The 20,822-nt window shown below is 35.7% G+C and overlaps 1 protein-coding gene across 3 annotated transcripts in view; it reads left to right on the top strand.

Moving 5' to 3' along the window:
- PARG (poly(ADP-ribose) glycohydrolase) overlaps window positions 1–20,822 on the top strand; it is a 67,741-nt gene that overhangs the window by 28,779 nt on the left and 18,140 nt on the right. For all 3 annotated transcript variants that reach the window (XM_051617420.1, XM_051617419.1, XM_051617418.1), the window contains 5 exons: window positions 2,008–2,165; window positions 14,182–14,261; window positions 16,665–16,725; window positions 17,369–17,444; window positions 19,653–19,800. In XM_051617420.1, coding sequence (XP_051473380.1) covers window positions 2,008–2,165; window positions 14,182–14,261; window positions 16,665–16,725; window positions 17,369–17,444; window positions 19,653–19,800 — 523 coding nt within the window. The remainder of the gene's footprint in view (window positions 1–2,007; window positions 2,166–14,181; window positions 14,262–16,664; window positions 16,726–17,368; window positions 17,445–19,652; window positions 19,801–20,822) is intronic.

The following is a 20,822-nucleotide window of genomic DNA, read 5'->3' as shown; positions in this document are numbered from 1 at the left end:
ATGTTACATTCTCAATAAAAGTTATAGTTTCGTGTTGAATGTAGCTGAGGCCTAGGGAGCAGACCAGACAATACATGTCTCTAATGTTGTAATATAATGTAAAAAAATACATCTCGCTGTCAGATTTTTAGCCTGAACTTCAGTAACGCTTTCCGTTCTATATTTCTATATGCTGGAGTTGCTTCTTACTTTTCTTAAATTAAGTAACCATGAAACCTTTCAGGTTTAAAGATCACACTTACGAACTGAAATACTTGAATCATCTTAAACCATCTGATGCTTTACTTCAGAAATTTTTCAATCTCAGAACTAGTGTTTTCGTAAAGCCTTCATTTACTTGGGAACATCACAATATTTGCACACGTACAAACCTTACCCATTTCTTTATTATTGTTACGGGAATCAGTTCTGTAGGTGGTAAAGCTGATAGAATTGAACAGAACTGATAAGTAAGTGAGAGTCTATGATGGGTAAGGACTCTTAGTTTGTAAGCTTCTTACAAATTTTCTTAATCATAACAAAGGAAAATCCCTTCCTATTTTGTTACTCTGTGCGAGTTGTATAGTTGATACACCATTTCAAACAGTATTAATATTTATGTATTTTTTTTACTAGTCACTTAATGGACGAAGTTTAAGAGAATGCTATCAAGTTTCTGAACACAAAGTCAAGCGCAAGACTTGCAAGTCTATGTAGTAATGCCTTTTATAAAGATGTTGTACTGTTAGGTAGAGTAAATTGTGAAGTACTGTGTCAATCTCTCTTTTTTCTTAGACGTATGACTAAATTTGTTCCACTGTAACATACTGTCAAAAATACCCTATTTTTATAGGCTTGTAAAACTTACAAGAGAGGACTTCTCAGGATTCCCTCCCTCTAACTGGGTGGCTTCGGATACCACAATATAGCTTGTTAATTAAATACCAAGAGGGCAGAATGAGATTCGGCAAATGTGAATGTAGGAGTTATAAGAATTAAGGAAAACTTGTTTTGTGTAACAAATAGGGCTGTTTATTCAACACTCCAAATCAGTAGCAGTTTCTGTATTCACAACTAAATGGATTAAGATGTAACTGCTCAGCTCTCCTGGAGTTAGGCTAATGGTTCTGCCTGAGAATATTGGAAGAAGAGGTGAAAACTACTTTCTCTGGTCAAGTGTGTTTATTGTAATTGTTATTGGACTCCGTAGCAGTCAGAATGGTATTTCCCTCATGGCCCTGTATTATTGCATAATTTAAAAAAATTAATAGAAGGCCATGAAATTAGTGAGTGAAAATTCCAAATCAGGAGGCTAAAGCCTAATAAAATGGAAGATGCCTAGCACTTCAGGTTTTCTTTGGTTTCCCCCTCCCTCTTTGTTTATATTAAAGAAAACCTGGCTTGAGTAAAATAAAACTCCAAATTGAAGACTAAAGTGAAGCTGAGTTTTTTCTTTGTTCTGATTATAAAAGAATGTATAATCATGCCCTTTTTGTAAATGTTACCAGTGTTATTTCTTCAAGTTGGATGAAACAAAATTCAAAGCAAGTCACAGGGTGATGTTCTGTGGCATGACTCTTGCCTTTATTTTTTATTTTTTCATTGTAAATTATTAAGCATGGTTATTGCCGCTGACAAGGTCCCTTAAGGGTTCTTAACCATACAGATATTGAAAGTGGATTTTTACTTCATTTTTTAAGATTGAGGATTTGCAACATCCCATCTGTTTTTTTCTCCCCTCTCCATTCCCCGTGGTTTTGTTTGATAAGTTGTGTTTTCTTCGTCTTTCTTTTTATTGCTGATTAGAAATCTGCAGTTTGTCAAGCAAGCTTTTTCTGAATTGTCTTGAATAAACTGTTCTTGATTTTAATGGTGCTGCTGATTAAAGGGTTCACCAATGGCCTGAATTACTCGTGCTCTAATTTAACAAATGTGATTTTGTGTTCCTGTTTTTTTCTTTTAAAACGGCTAAGCTAATTATTTTTCTCTGTCCTGCCCCTTCCTCCCCCTCACTTCTTTTATTGTTAGCCAATACCTCTACTGAAACAAAAGATGAATCACTCCATCACAATGTCACAGGAGCAGATTGCTAGTTTTCTGGCCAATGCTTTCTTCTGTACTTTTCCACGTCGCAATGCGAAGATGAAGTCTGAATATTCTAGTTATCCAGACATTAACTTCAACAGGTATGGCACTCTGGAGTAAATGGAGCTGATAAGCCTTCAATGAAAACATTATTGTTGTCATTTAGGGGCAAAACTCATTATTTCTGTCTATTACATCTGTCACTGATTTCAGTAGTTTCATTTCTGTCTTCTCTGTTTAAGGGACAAGAAGACAATGCAATTGTGTAAAAGAGGATCTTGTACACAGGAATATATGCTTAATATTCAGAATTTTTCTGTTTTTTCCCTGCATGTCCATGCACAGACATGCTCTGGTTCTGCCGTAATTAGGCTGATCTGATTCCTTACCTTCTCTTAAGCTGTTTAATCTGTGAATGGTATATTTCAGTTGTGCTTCAAGTGTTCTGTATATGTTTAAATTAAGGTCAGTGTTTCCCCAGCCATGTTTCTGTTGTTTCCTTTGTGTCAGCAGTGGTGATCTAAACATTAAGTCAGATCAATAGGACTTGATTTTTCAGCATCCATACAGTCTCTTATCATTTAAGGCAGTTGTAGAGCTGCATGTTATAATAAACCTGACCTTTTTTTTTTTAAAGAAAACATTTCAAGATACTCTGATTTCTCAACAAATGTTTAGTCTTTCCTCGGTGCTAGCTTACAGATTTGATTAGAAAATTTTTTTCATATGTTTTATTTTTAAAATATGCTTGTTTCAGTTTTAAATAGGGGAAGAGCATGGAGACGCTTCCTGCTGTGGAATATTATGTTTCATGTGGACTTGTAGATTAGAAAAAAAGAGTTTGTAGTCTTCTGTGCACTTCTGTACATGTCTGTGTAGATCAACCTTAAGTTTATTAGGCTGGAGGTTGGATAGATTATTGATCTGGAGTTTCTCTTATTCCTCGCAGTTAACATCTGTAGGTATATACTCTGAACATTGAGATGAAATACAAATATACTGTTTCCTGTGATCCAGCATACACATATGTGTCTCATAAGAGCTATATTAGATTAGAACTTCCCAGAATAAATTGTCAGGCATGCTGATGCACTAACAGTGGGTTTGGTGCTGGCTGTCTTTTAAGGGCTAGCACAGGTTTCTGTACACTGTGTATTTCTAAAGAGAGACCAGAAAACTGTAGTGGGAAAAGGCTCACTGTCTTGGTGTTTATTCCAGCAGTGCAGTGAGTTAGGGAACGGAAGTGTGAGTGGGCATTGCATGTGCCATGCAATTGATCATATTTGTTCATAAGAACATATAAAGGAAAAATACCATCTATTCATTAAAAAAAATTTGTCTTCAGAACAGTGCAAGAGGACAGTAAAGTTCTGGAAGGAGTTCTGTTTGTACCAGCTACACGCTTCTAGCTGTATTTTGTATTTTTTACAGGATTTTATTTACCAGTTTTTATTGCAACTTACGCATGTTAGAAATCAAGCAGTTAAATTCCTACCAACTAGAGAATAAAATGTCAAATTTCTGGACCAAATTCATATTCTCTTCTATGCACATTACACAGCAATGTAAAGTCACAGTAGTACAGTGAAATACTACTGGTTAACTGAGAGCATAATGTTTTGAAGTTTATTTAAATTTAAATAAGCCTTGAAAAATTATTAGGTAAATAGTTTCCTGCTCTAGACTTAAATAATTATCAGTGTAAGGTATTAACTATTCAGGATTTTCTGCCCTATGCCAGGCAGTATTCCTTTGTTTTCTGACTTGACTTCCTAGTGCTACCACTCATAGTAAGTTCCAACAATGTCATTTTAAAGGGGCAATAGATCAGACAATCTTCAGGCCTTCCTCTTGCATTATGGATGAGGTAACGCTCAGCTTTTAGTCACATGGAAAGCCATTTTTATTTGTGTAAGTGCAAGAATATTGTTGCCAAACTGGAGAAAATAAGGGAAGCTGATGTCCTCTGGTTCATCTAAGTGCCTGTTCCTCAGTGTTTGCCAATTTACGTGATTTTTAAATATAATTACAGTTTCTCTTTTCAGTCCTTTTTTTACTTAACCATTTGTTGAACCAAAATTTTCCCTAATGTCTGTTTTTTTATTTGCTAATGAGCCGGTTAGTGAAGTAGAAGTATGAAAGGCAGTGGATAAAAATAAAAGGGAATGTGTCAGTGATAGATGGACTGGCAGGATAAAAGCAAAAGCAGATTGAAGAAAGTGATGGAAAGGGTGCTAGAAGAATTTAGTTTTCTATCATGCTGTGTTGTACATAACCTGACTTAGTAGAAATCTAAAAGGAAGAGGGAGGAGGAGGATGGATAGTATCCTATTTCTTTTTCCTCCTCTCAACCCTTATTTTCTGCCCCTGAAAAGTTCATTCTTTAGTAGAAGAACAGACAGTAAAATGACATGTTTCCAGCTATTGTTTCAGACTACAAGGTTTGGTTCAGTGCAGTGTGTATTTTCAGCTTTTACAAAAAAATCTTTCATGAAGCTACGAATACCAGAAAGGCAGTAGGCAATGACTGAAGGCAAAATGTTTTGTGACTTTTTTCTCTTTATAACATTGTTTTGATGTAAAGGCTTTAGAGGCTGCAGCTCTGCTCTCTCTGCTTAGGGCTGGGCATAACAGATTGTTCCACACAGCGACCCTCTCTCCCCACAGTGTTATGGTCTGCAGCTTTTTCCAGACTTGTTTGGTTTTTTATCCTCAGCATAATTCATCTGCTACAAATTTGTGAATGAATTACTTTGTTCTTTGGGTACAAAAAAATAATCTGCCATAGTTCCCTAACAAAGCAAAATTACTGATTGGATGCTGGCGTTTGAGGGATTTTTTTCTTCTTGTGAAGGCGATGTTCCTCAGTTCCACTGTGTGTGCCCTTCCTGTGTTCATACAGGCTTCCTTCCATCCCCTCAACAGTTTGAGGCTGAGAAAATAAAACCTGTGCCTTGACTTAGAAACACAGTGGTATAAGGTGTTTCTTGTGTTTTCAGTTTTACATAGCAGTTATTTTTTAATTCACTTTATGCAGAGTTAAACGTTAGTAATTTTTATAGACTATAGAACAGTTTCTACATTTAAATGCTGTCGTGTTGCCTCTTCCCAGAACAGGATTGTTCCCTACAAGGTTTTATGTGGTATTAACTAGCATGTTGTGACTTCTACCCTTACCCCCCCAAGATACAAATCTGTTTGACAGTTGACAAAACACAGACAGTTAGTGCAAGATATTGAGAATTCACTCTTTGTTTTCCTTTTTTTTCGCCTCCCTTAAACAGTTTTTGGTGCACAGGTGTTCAACACTGTTACTCCAGTGCTGATGGCAAGTTGCTTGAATGCTGGTGTGTGTGTTGATAATAGCAATTGATTGGAAGGAAGACCATTTTATGTGCAATGATTAACATAAGTCATCTGTGCTTTACCTCTCCACTCCTGGCTGTTTTTCTTGCCAGATGAGAGAAGGAAAAAAGCAACCATTCTTCTTCTGACACTGAAGCACTTGGTTTAGTAGTATGTTGTAACACTGGCTGTTTAGACTGTTCATCATATTACAGACTGGAAGTCACTTGTGTATAATGAATTCTTCCCTTTTGTGCTTGGCAATGATGATTCTTAAGTCATTAATAACAATTTGAAATATAGTTAATAAAATGGAATTTCTACCTTAACTTGGAGAGCTTTAATATCTATGAATTCTAGTAGCTAGAATGACATCCGTTCCGTGGCCAAACATTAGATCATACCAAATAGCACAAAATACTGCTTCCATTTGAAATATTAAGCTAAAATTAAAGAGTTCAATTTTTCTTTTAAAAATACGGATTGGGAGCTTTATGCAAAAATATCCTACCACAAAAGAAAAGTAGTTAAATTTGCCATCTTATTCCTCTTACTGATTTTTCCATGGAATTTGCATGCTAGTTGAATGTAGAGCATGAACAGCATTTAATCTTGTAATATCTCTACCATTGTGGTGTTGATTGCACAGTTTGAAGTAACTTATCATGGTGATGCTCATAATTAATCTTCCTTGTAAATAGCTTGTGGTTTAATGCAGCATTTCCATTAAAAAAATTAATCTTCTTAAAAATATATTAAAGGTAAGATTGAACTATGCTTTCTTGCATTCATTTTTTATAAGGTGCTGAAGTAGATGCAGTCCACTGTCACACAAAACTTTGCACTGTGGAAGTTTTTCTTCCCCCCATTGACTAAGTTATCAGACCTGTCTTAACACGATTGAACTAGGTAATTTAAGAAACCATCTAGTTTGAGTATATGTAAAAGCAAAGCATGAGAAAAAACCTTCTGCAATTTTGAGTCAGTGTTCTGGATGACTGAAAAAGAGACAAAGACCCACTTTGCTTTTGCTGTTTCTTTGACCATTTTTGTGCCAAGTTACAATAACTGCTCTGTTTCCCTTTTTCAAAAAAACTACTGTAGTTAAACTGAAGATATTACATGTCTGTAATAGCTCCCATCAAAGCAATTGAGGTTATATTAGTAACTGAAGGTAGGGTGTCTAATGACATAAGCCTGCTGGATCTTTTGGCACGTGTTAGTGGATACTGCCAGTATTCCACTAGGACTGAAGTTCTTAATATTTATTAAACCAACCTCTAAAGTAATTTCAAGTGATTGGAAATAGGGGGGAGAAAAACCCCACTAGTTAAGATATGTGTCTTTTATGGAATGTATAATATATGAAAGGAAATAGGCAAACTATGTAGTACATTTATGCAGGAGAACTGAAACCCAATTTACCAGTAATGCAATTGTATCTTCATAAACAACATCAATTTTGTAACACTAATGACCATTCTCTGGGGAATAAATTATCTAGCAAATTTCAGAGCACTTGGTTTTGACTGAGACATGCGTTGCTCCTCTGAAAAATGGTTCTATGTTTTCAGAGTTTACAGATGCTGTTCCTGCAAAACTGATTGTTATGCCTGTTTTAGGTCTATTCTCATTAGCCTTGGATGGAATACTTGTAATATAGTTTTCTGAAAAAAAAACCAAACCAAAACAAAAAAAAACATTTATGTGTGATAAATGATTAAATACTCTTTAAATAGACAAGTGTGAAAGGACACTTATCTTAACAAGTCTGGTGTAATTACTTTGCTATAGTGGTTAAAACAGTCTATCTGAATTTATTTTATCTAGATTAGTTAATATAGCAATTTGCTTCAGAACTTAGTTGTAACATGCTGTAAAATGTCTTTTTGGTTTAGATCCTCAGGGTCTTACTCCTCTGTTCCTTGATACTGAGTACTTAGAGTTAGCTTCTTACTATGTCATTGAAGTCAGGTATCAATCTGATGTATTTTAAGACTCCTAAATCACAAAAACTTTTTCTTAAAACAGATTTATAATGCTCCAAGTTACTTGCCACAATCAAAGTGAAAGGCACAGAGAATAGAGATGTGGGTATATATGGATGTCTGAGATGGAAAGGTAGTTGTTACATCTAACTACCAACAAAATTACATTGTTTAATTTTTTTGTTTACACAAATCTTAAAAGATTAATTTCTAATTACCTGTAAGGGCTATTGAATAGTATGACCTCAAATAACTTAGATATTACAACAGCTTGTAACTATGACATATGGCAGTAAATAAGAAATTGCCTATGAAGTTGAATTAGTGAATGTATTGTTGTTTTTCCACTTGACGCCAAGGGAATGAAAAAACTTAAGTTACATCCTGTATAAACAGGAAAGGAAGGTGATTTTAGTACAGAAAGACTTAATTTTCTATTAAGTGGAAGAGCTATACACTAAGGCACCAGAGAATCAGAACAGAGGTTACTGTATCTGACTTCTATAAGGTTGTGCTACATTTTCTTTTTGGGGAGTGCAAGATCTGGAAAGGGCATTTTCTTTTGTGCTGTCAGAGAGCTGGTTAATTTGTCTGCCTTTCATCTCTCTGGGAGGAGTTTCTCATGGATTGTTCAGCTTTTGATTTATATCAAGTCCAAGTTTTCATTAACTCAAGTTTTGATATTCTGCATAGCTTTACTTCTTACTCAAAATATATTCAATGGCTGGAGGACTTTCTGGTACATTTTATATTGGGGGGGGTTATATTTTATGTTGGATATAAGCAAATTTAAAATAGGAAATTCTAAGGTGTCCTCATCTTACACCATATGATTGATGTTTAAGTATTTAAAGCTGTCTAGGGCAGTGATCTCCAGACTTCTTTGATTGCACATATCTATCAGTAAAAATTTTTTGAGCATGCACCCTCAGTGTATGCATATTTAGTATATTTATAAATAAAACTGATATATTGCATTCTAAAACATGCACAAAAAATAAATTGAAAAGGATGAGATTAAGACAAAATAAATAGCATTTAAGAGTATTCTTGTTTCTTGAATGGTACAAAAAAATTTTCTTCTAGCATCCCAGTGGATTGTCTCATGCACCTCCTGAGGTGCTTTGGAGACCAAAATGGGTCTGGGGTATTACTTTTCACAAAAGACAAGTCTGTAAGCAGGAATGAAACCTTGTGTATATAATTTCTTTTCATAAGGGGAGTGTAAATGGTAGCAATGAAACACTTGCTGCAGCTCCATTCTTCATGAAAAGTCCTTGACTAGTAAGTGACTGGGACTACCTTTTTTTTTTCATTTCCATTGAAGGGGGGCTGTGGTGATGTAGTGCTCTGGTTTAAAGGGCAGAGAAATAGTTCAGGGGGGCATGATGGACAGACATCCTTCCCAATACAATTGAGACAGCTTTCTTAGAAAATGCCTCAGGCAAAGGATATAGGTAAATGATATAATTCCAATTATTCGCATATGGTAACCTGAATTGCTTTCATATGTTTAGAGAGAAGGCAATTGTTCCCTTATCCTGTGCAATTATGTTATAAGCACATGTAATTATATGCACATTCCAATGCTTACATGATGGGATTCTCACTCTCTGTGCACATGAAAGTATACAGATTGCCTAGACATTAGGTGCATGAGTATCTATAGGTAGCCCTTAATATGTGTGTGCCTAAAGTTACCTTGGGCACAGGTGAATTAAAATGTCCAATAATATTGTGACTGAACCCTTACTGAAACAGTGTTTTGATCAACTGTGCTTAGCATTGCAAAGCAAAGCTTAAAAAAATACTTCATGACAAATATGACACTGTTTTTGGGAAAGGGAGAGTTTTATTTTTCCTCTTCTGTTTTTGGAACTCCACTTTTCTGGGGGAAAACATTGCAGGAGAAAGATGCAAGAGATGCTTCTTGTGAGCTCCCCAGTGCAACTCATGTAATCTCAAATGAAAAGTATTTTGTGCCATTCAACAATGTATTAGTTTTTCTTGTATCAGGGTTCAATGTATCGGTACGAAATTGTAGTCGTTTCCACTGAGATTGCTAGGAACTGAGCATGCCCAGCCTTTTAATGAAAATAGCCCTCAAATAGTATGGAGAGTAATGAAAGTTTGGCAATAACATACACAAGCATAGTATTTCCACCCCTACATGTATGTATTGGATAATCTTAGGCTTTAGAATGCAGCAAGATACAAAAAGCAAGGTGCTTGTTTTTTCTTTTTTCCAAGTGTTTTGTCATTCTATATGTTAGGCTAAAGCTCTGCTTAGTGGTTAGCTCTGTTCTTGAAACTGAAGGTGATGTCCATACAGTATTGTTATTTCTGCCCTAGTTTTCCATCCTTCCCCCTGCTCAGTCCCTTTACTGAGTGAAATTCATCTATCCATACTTCTTCCTCTAAGATCCTCCTTCCACTTTTTTTTGGTAGGAGAAAAAGGAGGTTTTAGTAAAATGTCTTGTGCTTGCTTAGATGCTACTTTATCTTCAGTGAGATCAGACCAAAATAGAAGAAACAATACAAGTGTGTCTTCAACTATAGTAGTAAAGAAAAAGGCACTTTTTAGTGCCTTTGGTAGTTAAGAAAAAGCACACATGGTGAATTGTGGGCAAGTATAAAATTGTGTATCCAGACTTTTGCAAATAGCACACATGAAATGCCTTGGATTTATGAATGGAAAGTATTATTTGAAGAATGATCCATAATGTAAACTTTTGCATGTTGTTACAGCATGGACAGCTCTGTGAGTCTTAGTTCGGATTTCAATATATGGATGTTACTATACTCCTTCAAGAGAGACATTCAAAGGAAACCCAGTCTGGGAATGGGAAGATACAGGCTGGAAATGGCAATACTGATAGGAAATTATTTAACTGGAAAGTTAAACCATATTATTGTAATGGTTCATTCTGCTTGTAAAAATTACTGCAGCCAGTTCTTCAAGTAACACCAAAGGATCAGGTTAGCTCCTTGGAAATTAAATTTAACAAGTAAACTACTGTATTTTAATTATACCTTAATTGGAAACAGTGTATTTCAGAACTATTTACTTAAGCTGGTTCAACGTTTCCCCAGTAAACTAAACGCAACCCAAGGTCACTTTTGTGGAGCTCTGAAGTTTATTATATCATGTTGGTGTTGCACCATTGGAAATGTCCCCTTTGAGGTGCCTTACAGATCTGCCACTTGCCTCAGCACTCAAAGGAGTGCTTAGGAGCAGGTCCTTTAGAGCTTTTGGCTCCAGCTTTCTAAAGGGGAAATGTTGGTTGGAAATAAGACAATTTTGAGTTTGCAGTCAATTAGACCTTTTTTCCACCCTAAAATTTTAAGAAAATGCTAATGCAAAACAAATACTCTTGTTTATATTATTTTAATTATTACAAAAACTATTGCCTTGTAGCTTTACTGCATGCTTACTGACAAGTGTTGAGTAATTTATTAAATTTTTATTTCCAATATTAGTTATTTTAAATATTTCTCATATATGGGGTTTATCTTCAGAACAATTGACTTGAGTGTCTGAATATTTGCTAGGAAAGAGTCTTCATTTAGATACAGTGACTTCAACAATCTACTTTGTGTTTATGACACTGTTTACACACCTATTTCCTTTCATTTTTAAGTCTCTCACCTTGATTTCTCAAATAACTAAGTGTATCTCTGTAGAGGTCTTTTATTTCATTGAAATTGCCACTACCCTGGCTTGGAAGCCAGTGATAAAATTTGCAGCTGTGTTTGGTGATCAGCTCTGCAGGCTTTCTTGCTCCTGTATCTGCTAAATGGAAGTTAGCTGCGTGGCAGTGGGAACATTGTGTACAAAGCAAAACAGCTTACATTTGCAGTTGCCAGTAATATTTCAATTACTTTGAAAGTGGGCTTGCAGGGCTTTGCATTTGATTTCCAGTGCACTTCATTTGAATGAGTTCTTTAATTGGAATTAATGGGGTTTGGCCTTGGGTTCCACTGGCAGGAGATTGATTATGTGGGTTCCACTTATACTTTTGGGTGCTTTTTTTAGTAGGATCTGTTTCTCGGAGCTTGAAGAGGAATTTTAATTCAGTATCTTACTGATGTCGCCTCATCTAGTTTTGTTCTTCAAAACAGAGACATTTGCTTCAGAAATAAGACTACTTATAACGGTGCCTAATTGAGTATTTCAGAAGTAAGGTTCAAAGTTAAAATATTCAAATCTTTCCTATGTTATATCCTCACTTAATGGGGCAGTACTGGGTCATTTTACATTTTTGTAAATAGGGCTTTTACTGTTGCATTTGCAAAGATGAATGGTTATTTTGTGCTGCGTTTAAGAAAGCTTGACTGCCTCTGTGTGTTTGTGGGGGTGTTGATTTTTCTCATGTGTTTTTTATCTTCTTACTGAAGAACTGCTTGGTAGAAGTCTTCTGAATCATTGATGTAATTGTGACGTGATTTCTGTGGAGATTTAAAAGAACCTATGAAGCAATCAAACTCAACCAAATTAATATCAGTAACTTTCAATAATATGATACTCTGAGGGCTTAAGGCTAATTTGTAGCAGGTTAAAATCCATGGGGATTTTTCCACTGGTCTGATTGGCCTTTAAAACAAATTCCTACTGTTGTAAAGCACTTTTACCTGAAACAGCTGAAGACAAGAATTCCTTGGTCTGCTTATAGGAAAATATGCAAGTAATACGCTAGTGTTTTGTATTTTGCAAAATATATATAATAATAATGTATGTTTGCAGATAGCCGTCTTCATTTTGCCACTAGCTCACTAGTAAAGGTAAATGCTAGACACAGAAAATATTAAGTCCAAGCATATTAATTTAAGACACGGTGTCTTCAACCTGCCAAAAATTGCTGTCCTTTTATGAGTACGTTCTGGTTTGGACAAACATCATTTGGTGAATTCAGTCCTAAAATATGTCTTGAAGACTGGTGTTGCCTGCTTTTGGTTTTAATATATAATTTAAAAAAATAATAATTTCTGTATGTAGCAGTGGATTTTCAAATACAAAGTACACTATGTTATAGTGAAGCAAAGCAAATACTGTGAGGAGGAGAAGGATGGTAAGAGCTCTTGGGCTAACTCTCTAAGAGATCTGATGCATCTAGTTACAGGATATATATATATATAGCTACTAGATCAAAATTCAGATAATTTTGAATACCACCCAGAGTTTTTCAAATTCTTTTGTGCTGCCCTGTGGCTTTTACCCAGCCATATAGGGCTAGAACAGAAATGCATAGATCTCTCCTTGTTATTGTGATCTCAGATGGTGTTTTTGGGAGCATTTACTTGCTGTAAATTAGATTTTTTTCAAAGGCAAATTGTCATTAATCTAGCTTTGATTGCAGTGAAGAATTCTCTCTTGAGAGTTTGCAACATAAGCAAGATTTCAGTTTGATGTAGAGAGACAAAAAACTGGTAAAGGCATGATTGGGCTAATAGATAAATTAACCAGTTTAAAGGATTCATACCAAATGAGATGTCCAGATAGGTCAGAGATAATTCATGCATGTAGGCAAGACCTGCACACACCACACACATCAACTCTTTCTTGTATGAATCCCTTATTACTTGTGTGAGCACAACCCCTTGATACAATTTGTGTATTGGTCATTTAGAAATAGACTGTAAATCTGGAGTTTGCTTTCTTAGAGTCCTGATTGATTATTCAAAGAATAATTTTTTTTCATACAACCTTTAAATTTTTTTTTAAAGTAGCTTCTTTGACTTACAGTAGATTTTTGGATGGAATCAATTGCTTCAGCGTGTATACTTCATGAGAATTTTTAAATACTGAAAAAATCTAGTTCACTACTAAAAGATAAATTCACCTGACAGCATTCTGGTTTAAAGGCAGGTTGTCATTCCAGTGCATGGGAACAAATGGATAGTGTTGTGTCATTCCTTTACTTAGACTGTTTATTGGGGGTGAATCTTACATCCTCAGGGCTTTCACTGTATCAGACATCTTTTAGTGCATGTCCTACTCAAAGGATATTATTTCTGAAGTCATCGCTGTTCTTCCTTCCAGATAAATTCCATTATGTGTTGCCAATAAGAGTGCCTTGTCATTTTGTTGGAAATGAAATTAAGTAATGTGTGTTCAAGTTGCTGGAAAATATATGATGCAGTAAAAGTATTTCAGCTAACATTAAAAGAATACTTTCACTTAATGGCTTAAAATAGGCTGCATCTTTGTAATGTTTAGGTTTTTACAAATGAATGTTAGAATGCCAGTAGTAGTCCAATGGGTGAAGCCATTTCTGTTGGGGGTAGATTCTTTTTCTTTAGAAATGATGCTGGTGCAATGCAACTCTTGTAAGCAGTATGATTGTGCTAATTCTTCTCTGTAATCCACTGAGCTGAAAGTAGGGTAAGGCATTTGGATTTTGAAGTACTCAACATACATGTTTTCACCCCTTGGTCAATTACTTTAATGCAAGTCAGACTGTTGCAAGTAAAACTAGTAAAACTAGTAGCTTTCCTGGACTTTCATATTGAAATTCTGTTTTTTGGTATTACAAAATCAGTGTGAATGAGAGGCAATCACTTGGCATCTTCATGAGAAACTGAGCAAGTGAATTAATTTGTTATTCCCAAAGGCGAGTGTTACAGAGAGGCTGTCTAGAGAGCTGTTTTCACAGCAGAGTGTTTAAATGCAAAACTATTAAAAATATGTACGTAATGGTTCATAAATAACAATTAGGAAGTAGTCTAATTACTCTGCACTGTATTCCTGCAATCAATTTAATTGCCTTTATTTCTTGTTTTTCAGATTGTTTGAAGGACGGTCACCAAGGAAGCCTGAGAAACTTAAGACTCTTTTCTGCTATTTTAGGAGAGTCACAGAAAAAAGTATATATCCTTTATTCTTTTTTTTGAGCTACAAAGGAAATACATTAAAAACTTAATCCCATTAAATTTAGAAATGGCTCTGCAGCATTGTGATGGAAATGCATAACAAAAGCCAGCTTGCTAAGCATGCTGATGTTCAGATTAATGTCACTTCTCATAGAGGTGATGCATGCAGTTAAATTTTTGCAGAGAGCTTATTCTGTTTCCTTTTTTCTGAGATATATGTATAAGGGGATTTTGAAAATAGGTAAGATATATTTTCACCCCCCTTCATGTATATATAAATACACAGATATATGAAGTGTGTGTATATACATTATACGTATATATGTAATCTATGCACGTACTTGCTGCACTGCATCAAAGTGAGAGTGTGGAGGGCACTTGGCACCAAGTGTCATTAAAATCATAGGCTTAAATAGAATCAAGCTTCAGATTCCCAGTGTGCGCTTCTGAGGGATTTTTTCATACTTGTGTTGATACTTCAGGTTTTTCCCTCATATTCCCTCAAAGCAAAACTGTTGTGAAGTTTGCCCAATTCAAATAAAACGGAGACATGAGATATCTCCCAAATCTCTTAGAAGCTAGTGAGGTATTTTCATTAGTGTGCATAGTCATATCTTCTCTCACCATGAATTTGAACGTCTGCGTAAGCTTTCAAAAATAGATTTATTTTTGTGAGAAGAGTTTCAGAGCTTGTGTGTTCTATTCCAGAGTAGAAAGATGTTTTACTGCAGTAGCACACATCACATCTGCAACAATATCCTGATAGTATTTTTTTAAAAAAACTTTTTTATTTACCTGACAGTATTTCAGCTTCATATTCTGTCAAGGGGTTGTTTTAAAAGAATGACAGCTTTAAGCTATTAGATATAAAAATCCCTTTACATGTTTCAATCTATTCAGTTCATCATTTCGTTTCACCACAAATTAAATGCAGCTACATCCTGTTTCAGCTCTAAACTTTCAGCAATGTCAATAGAACAAAATCTCTGAGGTAAAAAATAAATTGTGATCTATATGAGGGACTGAGAAGAGATTTGGTGTACTAGTTTTTTTTTAATACTTGAGTGATAATGTTTTCATGCAAACCAAATCCTAGCTTTATGCAGCTCTCTCTGACTTCCTGTGCATATAAAATCTGTTTGGAACATGTTTTATGAAACTACTGTATTAGATTATAACTTTAAATAATATTTAATGAGATTGAATGCTTTTTTCTTGAACTAAAAATTCCAATAATGTCTTTGAAAGACTCCATTTCTTGTTCTTTTTTTGTCCAAGGAATTGCTGAGACTGAAGTAACTTCGCTTTATAAATAAAAACTGTAATAATTTTGCAAGTCTTTTTATTATAGATGATAATGGATTTCCTTGTAAAAAAACACAGTGGAGACTGTATCAGCTGAAGAACTTGTGCTCAAAAGGCAAATGCTTAATTTGTAAAACATTGCCACTAATATCAAAGTTCCCTTGTAGAAAAGCACTTGATTACTGAAAGCTGTGCCCCATTTTTTTCCTCGTCAGAGCATGCAACCCTTTTTTTCCCCTAAACCCCTATAATTTTGATGAAAAGCATAGGTTTATTTAAAGCTTTTGAAAAGGTGTGTTTGTGCTTTACATACTGTGTTGAATGTTATTCATCAGCCAGCACAGAACACTTAACTGAAGCAAAGAAGCTGTTCTCAAATTAAGTTCTTATTAGGATGGTATCACCTAAGGAAGGGTTGATATTTTCTTTCTATTACAAAACTGAACTTTTTTGAGTAAAATAAGAAGAGAGGATGATGATGCGTCGTTCCTGCAATGAGCAATGTCTCCTCTTTTACTCTTGAGGGCAGGAGTCTTCTCAGTTGAAATACAGTTAATTTCACTATCATCCTGGCAGGGCTGAAAACAGCTTGATTTGGAATCCATAAACACTGCACCTTTATTGATGCAGTAGGACTTCCTTGAAATGTGAGCTGCTGATTAATTCATCCACAGGTTGAGTTCTTGGTGCATTGCTTGGTGATACTGAACAGTAGTCACCTCTAAAGGTTCACAATTTCTTTTTTCCAAGTCGTGGCACATTTTAATTTACTTTAATGACAGATTGTTCATAGTTGTGTTCACAGTTTAAGTGAAAATCACTTTTGAAAATAGTTTTTCCTTGATCTGGAAAAATAAAAATACTCAAACTCCAAAAGCAGAAGTGAATATTTTTGTTTTAATTTTAATTCTTTTCAATTTGAGCGTGGGCTGTCAGGGGAATATTCAAAGCTGCTCTTGAGGGAAGTTAAGCTCTTGTGCTTCTGCCAAGAATAATGTTTGTTGTAATTTTAAAACCTTACCACTTAAAATAATCCAAGGTCTAAAGCTCCAGCAGTTAATACTTTCTCCTCTGGGGTTGCTTTGCCTGTAGAACCTACGGGATTGGTGACATTTACAAGGCAGTGTCTCCAAGAGTTTCCAGACTGGGAAAGGTAAGTCAAACATCCTGTTAATGTGAGAAATTTATTGAATCAATGATAACTGAATCCCATTTATATGAAATTGATTCAGGCCTGGAAATGCTATGCAAAACAATGTTTCATATGGATTATTATGGAGAGAAGTACAGAGGGAAGAGGATGAACTGTCACAAGTAGTTTTGAATGTCCTGAGTTTTCCAGTATGTTTGTTTGCCTGTGTAGCCAACAAGTCTGAAGTGAGTTTTTAGAACAATAGCACTTCTTTAGTGTTGTTGCATGAGTGGGGAAAAAAGGGAGAGATGAAATGACAGGAAATATAATGAAGCATGGATGATAACCAGCATGAAAGCACAAGTGTTGCAGCTTTCTTGCTGATTAGCAAGTTAATGTGGGACAAACTTGTGTGAAAAATGTAGAACTGCAATTTAAAATTTATGGTGGGTTTATGGTGGAGAAACTGAACAAGTGACTATGTTAAACCTTTACAAATTGATTCTGAAATGAAGATGCATTTTCTTTAATCCATTGGGGTTTATTTACACCACCTTATGTTTAAGGTGGGAGGGAACTCTCGACTTCAGTGGGTTTGCTTTTAAAAGGGATGTCTGTGTGGAGGTTTGTACCCTTTCTGTACAATATTTTTCCTCAATGGTAGATCTCAGAAAAAATTGTCTAGACTGCATGTCACCTATGAAGGCACTATCGAAAGCAATGGACAAGGTATGCTACAGGTAAGCACATGTAACAGCATATGTGGCTTTATTTAATGGTTTTGTCATGCCTTCATGATCTGCCAGCTTAGCTAAGTTATTTTTTTATCCTCAATTTACTTATATGACAAGATGTTATGCAGGGTAAAAGGAGCATCAATATTAATTCCATGGGCAGTCTTAGTACTGTCAGTATTCCCCAGCTCACCTAGGTTTGCACACGTACCTGGTACAGAAAGAGCTGACAGAAAACAGCAAGACCTGGACAGCTTCAGGTCTTTTGGTTCACACCAGGATCAAAGTTTGACAAGATAAAAGTTTCAGGCTGTGATCTTGATGAGTTGTCAAGGCTTTCAGTTTATTTTTAAAAAACTGTTCTTGTGCCCCAGGCAGTGACCAGGTCAGTAGTTCAAGAGACTTTGTTGCTGCTGCCAGCACCACTGTTTCAGTCTGGGGGCCAGTCAGCAAAAGAAATTCATAAGGAGGATGTCCTGTCCGTATCTTTAGCAAGGAACATACTCAAGTTTTCAAATTAGTTGTTTTGAGTTTTGCTTTTTTTTTCTTCTTTTTTTTTTTTTTTTTTTTTTTTTAAGTCTGCATTCTACATTTCATTTACCAAACAAAAATTACAGCTTCTTTACCCAGGAGCAAGTGCTACAGGGGAAGGGAGAATAGGAGTCAAGTGTGTATTAAAATTTTTAAGAACTCAGCAACTGCTCAATAATAACTATTTTTCTGCTATATCTCTATTAACTATAGTAGAACCTCAGAGGTGAGAGAAGGTTGAATTATGCTTTTTCATGTAGTGATTCTGTTGTGCTCTGTAAAAGTGAGTATTGCTGGGATGTGATGGTTTTCCTTCTGGATATTTCAAGTCTCATCAAACAAAATATCTCTGCTCAGACAGAATGCTCACTCCAGAGGGAGCAGGTTGACCAGGACAGTGCAGGAGTCCACAGTGACCCATGCCTTGACAGGGTTGCTGGCTGAGACAAGCAGAGCAGGGATGGTGACAGTAATGATTTCTGTGATGGGCTGGTGGTCATCAGACAAAAGCAAGGTGATGAGTCAGGTCACCGAGGTCAATCCTAAAGGTCTGCTCAGCAAGTGGGCACCAGCAGAGGATAGGGTTGGGCATGGACCCATGCACCATGCACTTCAGGAGAGGTCCAGGACAAGGGTGTGAGTACAGGGCCATGTGCTGGGGGCTCAAGGTGAGGCTGCTCAGTGCAGTTAAGGTGCATTTGAGGCCCTGACCCACTGAACATTTGGATAGTTCTCATGTTACTTTTTGCAAATCCAGCAGATTTTAAATAACTTAAGTGTGTTGGTATTTCCAGGATAGGCTTCAGGAACACTTGGTGATGTAGAGGCCAGCTCTCAGAGTGCTTTAGGCTTGACTCCCTGAAAATCAGTTTGTACTCTACACAGATGTTCATGTCACTCCAACAAATCTTGTTCCACTCCTATAAATGTGCTCTCATCAGCTATCTAAAAGAAAATCAGTAAGAAGCTAACAGCATTTGAAAAATTGAGAGACTTTTTAAAAGTATAAAAATAAATGGGCAGGTAATTTGCATAAATTCTAATAATTTTATTGAATAAACAAAATCCTTTTAAATCTGTTGCCTGTATAAAAATGTCATTTGCAAAATATTCGTTATTGCAGCAGAGAGTCCAGATCTTGTTTCAAGCAGAGACCTTTAATGATCAAAATGACTTGGCCTTGTTCAGGTGCATTTCAAGGAGAACTTGTAAGAGATTCTTTTTGGTACAGGGCAACTGGTACATGGTCAGTGCTAATCCACAAATAGTTCAGTGTAAACAGCTGGGGCAGAATGCTTATTAAAGGATAACTTAATAATTCTTCAATGTCCATAAAATGCAAAAAAAAATCCCAATCATTTACTGTTTTCACATATACTGAAATGTTTTCTCTTAAATATGTGCTCTTCAGAGAAAACCCACAAAACTTAGTTTCAGAGCGTTTGAGTTCAAAACTTTATTTTGCTGTATAATATCTCTCTTGTCTTAAGTTTTCTGAGAAATAGAAAGGAAAAAAGAAAAAGGCATGCTGTTAATCACACTGTCCTGCTGCTTGTATATTTCAGTGAAAGCAGCAGATTTTAACAGAATTATTGAAATTTTTACAGGACTTTATTTACCTTGGTAAATGAAAGGATCTTATGTTGTTTGCTTATCTTACAATCCTGAACATATTTTTGTTAGGTTGACTTTGCAAACCGTTTTGTTGGAGGTGGTGTGACTGGGGCAGGACTAGTACAAGAAGAAATCAGATTTTTAATAAACCCAGAACTGATTGCATCGAGGCTCATCACTGAAGCCCTGGATCACAATGAATGTCTTATCATCACAGGTTAGTCTTTGCAGAAAGTGTTTCACATTTTATTCTGCTTTTATATATAGAGCATATATTTCAAGTTGATGTTCAGTATGTTTAAATGCTATATGGATGAAAAAAAGGAAAAAAAAAAAGAAGTCAATGCTTATTTGACAAACAGCTTTCTTCTTTGCCCCACCTCTTAAGACCATAGGGCTGCTATTCCAATAGATGTTTTGTGAAGGAAACAAAAAAAAAGTGACAGCAAGCAGGCAGAACTTTTTTTATCCTATATAAATGTGTTTGAGGACTCAGTGTCTTTAGACCTAGCTAAGAATATAGGTAAAAGCCACAATTAGCAGCTATTAGCTGGTCCCAGCTATTAGCAGGTAATGCTTATGTTGTGTTAAAGCAGGTGGTGTTTTTTAATTCCTGTCTGCAATTTGTAACACTTGATGTGATCAGTGGGATTGAAAACTCTGAGAAGAGGAGCTGCCTTCTGGTTGCAAAAAAGGGGAGGCAGTGGAAGAGCAGAAAATAAGCACCCATAAAAAAGGATAGAAAGGCAGGAAATGTCTCTTAAGGGTTTTGATCTTGTAAGTTACAGATTTGTGTCACTTGTTAGTTTTGGGTTCTTAATTACAAGATTAAAAACTAAGAGCTTTTCCAGTGTGTTTTGAGGGGCTGTGTGACAGCACTCTGTCCAGTGCTTTGCTGAAAGTGTTTATGTTTCCATCTCTGTCATAGAACTTGCAATGTTTTATTACACATTGGATCAAAACAGTTAGCATCAAAACACCAAATGTCACTATTAAGAGCTGGAGGGACCTGGGTCATGCTGTGAGTGTCTCTTAGTTATACACAGGAACACAGTGAGCATCTTTCATGACTGAAAAATAAAATGATATTATATTTTTATTTACTCTAAAGAACAGCTTTAAGGAAAATAAATTATTGGAGAGGTGAGATCCCCTGGGCAAATATTTTAATAGATTATGTATATCTTATATTTTTCAGTCTGCTATAGTAAAAAGGTTGGGTTTACTTACTTGAGCTTC

Source organism: Apus apus, chromosome 4 (assembly GCF_020740795.1).
Source record: "Apus apus isolate bApuApu2 chromosome 4, bApuApu2.pri.cur, whole genome shotgun sequence".
Classification (NCBI taxonomy): Eukaryota; Metazoa; Chordata; class Aves; order Apodiformes; family Apodidae; genus Apus; species Apus apus.
This window is presented reverse-complemented; position numbering and strand designations above follow the sequence as displayed.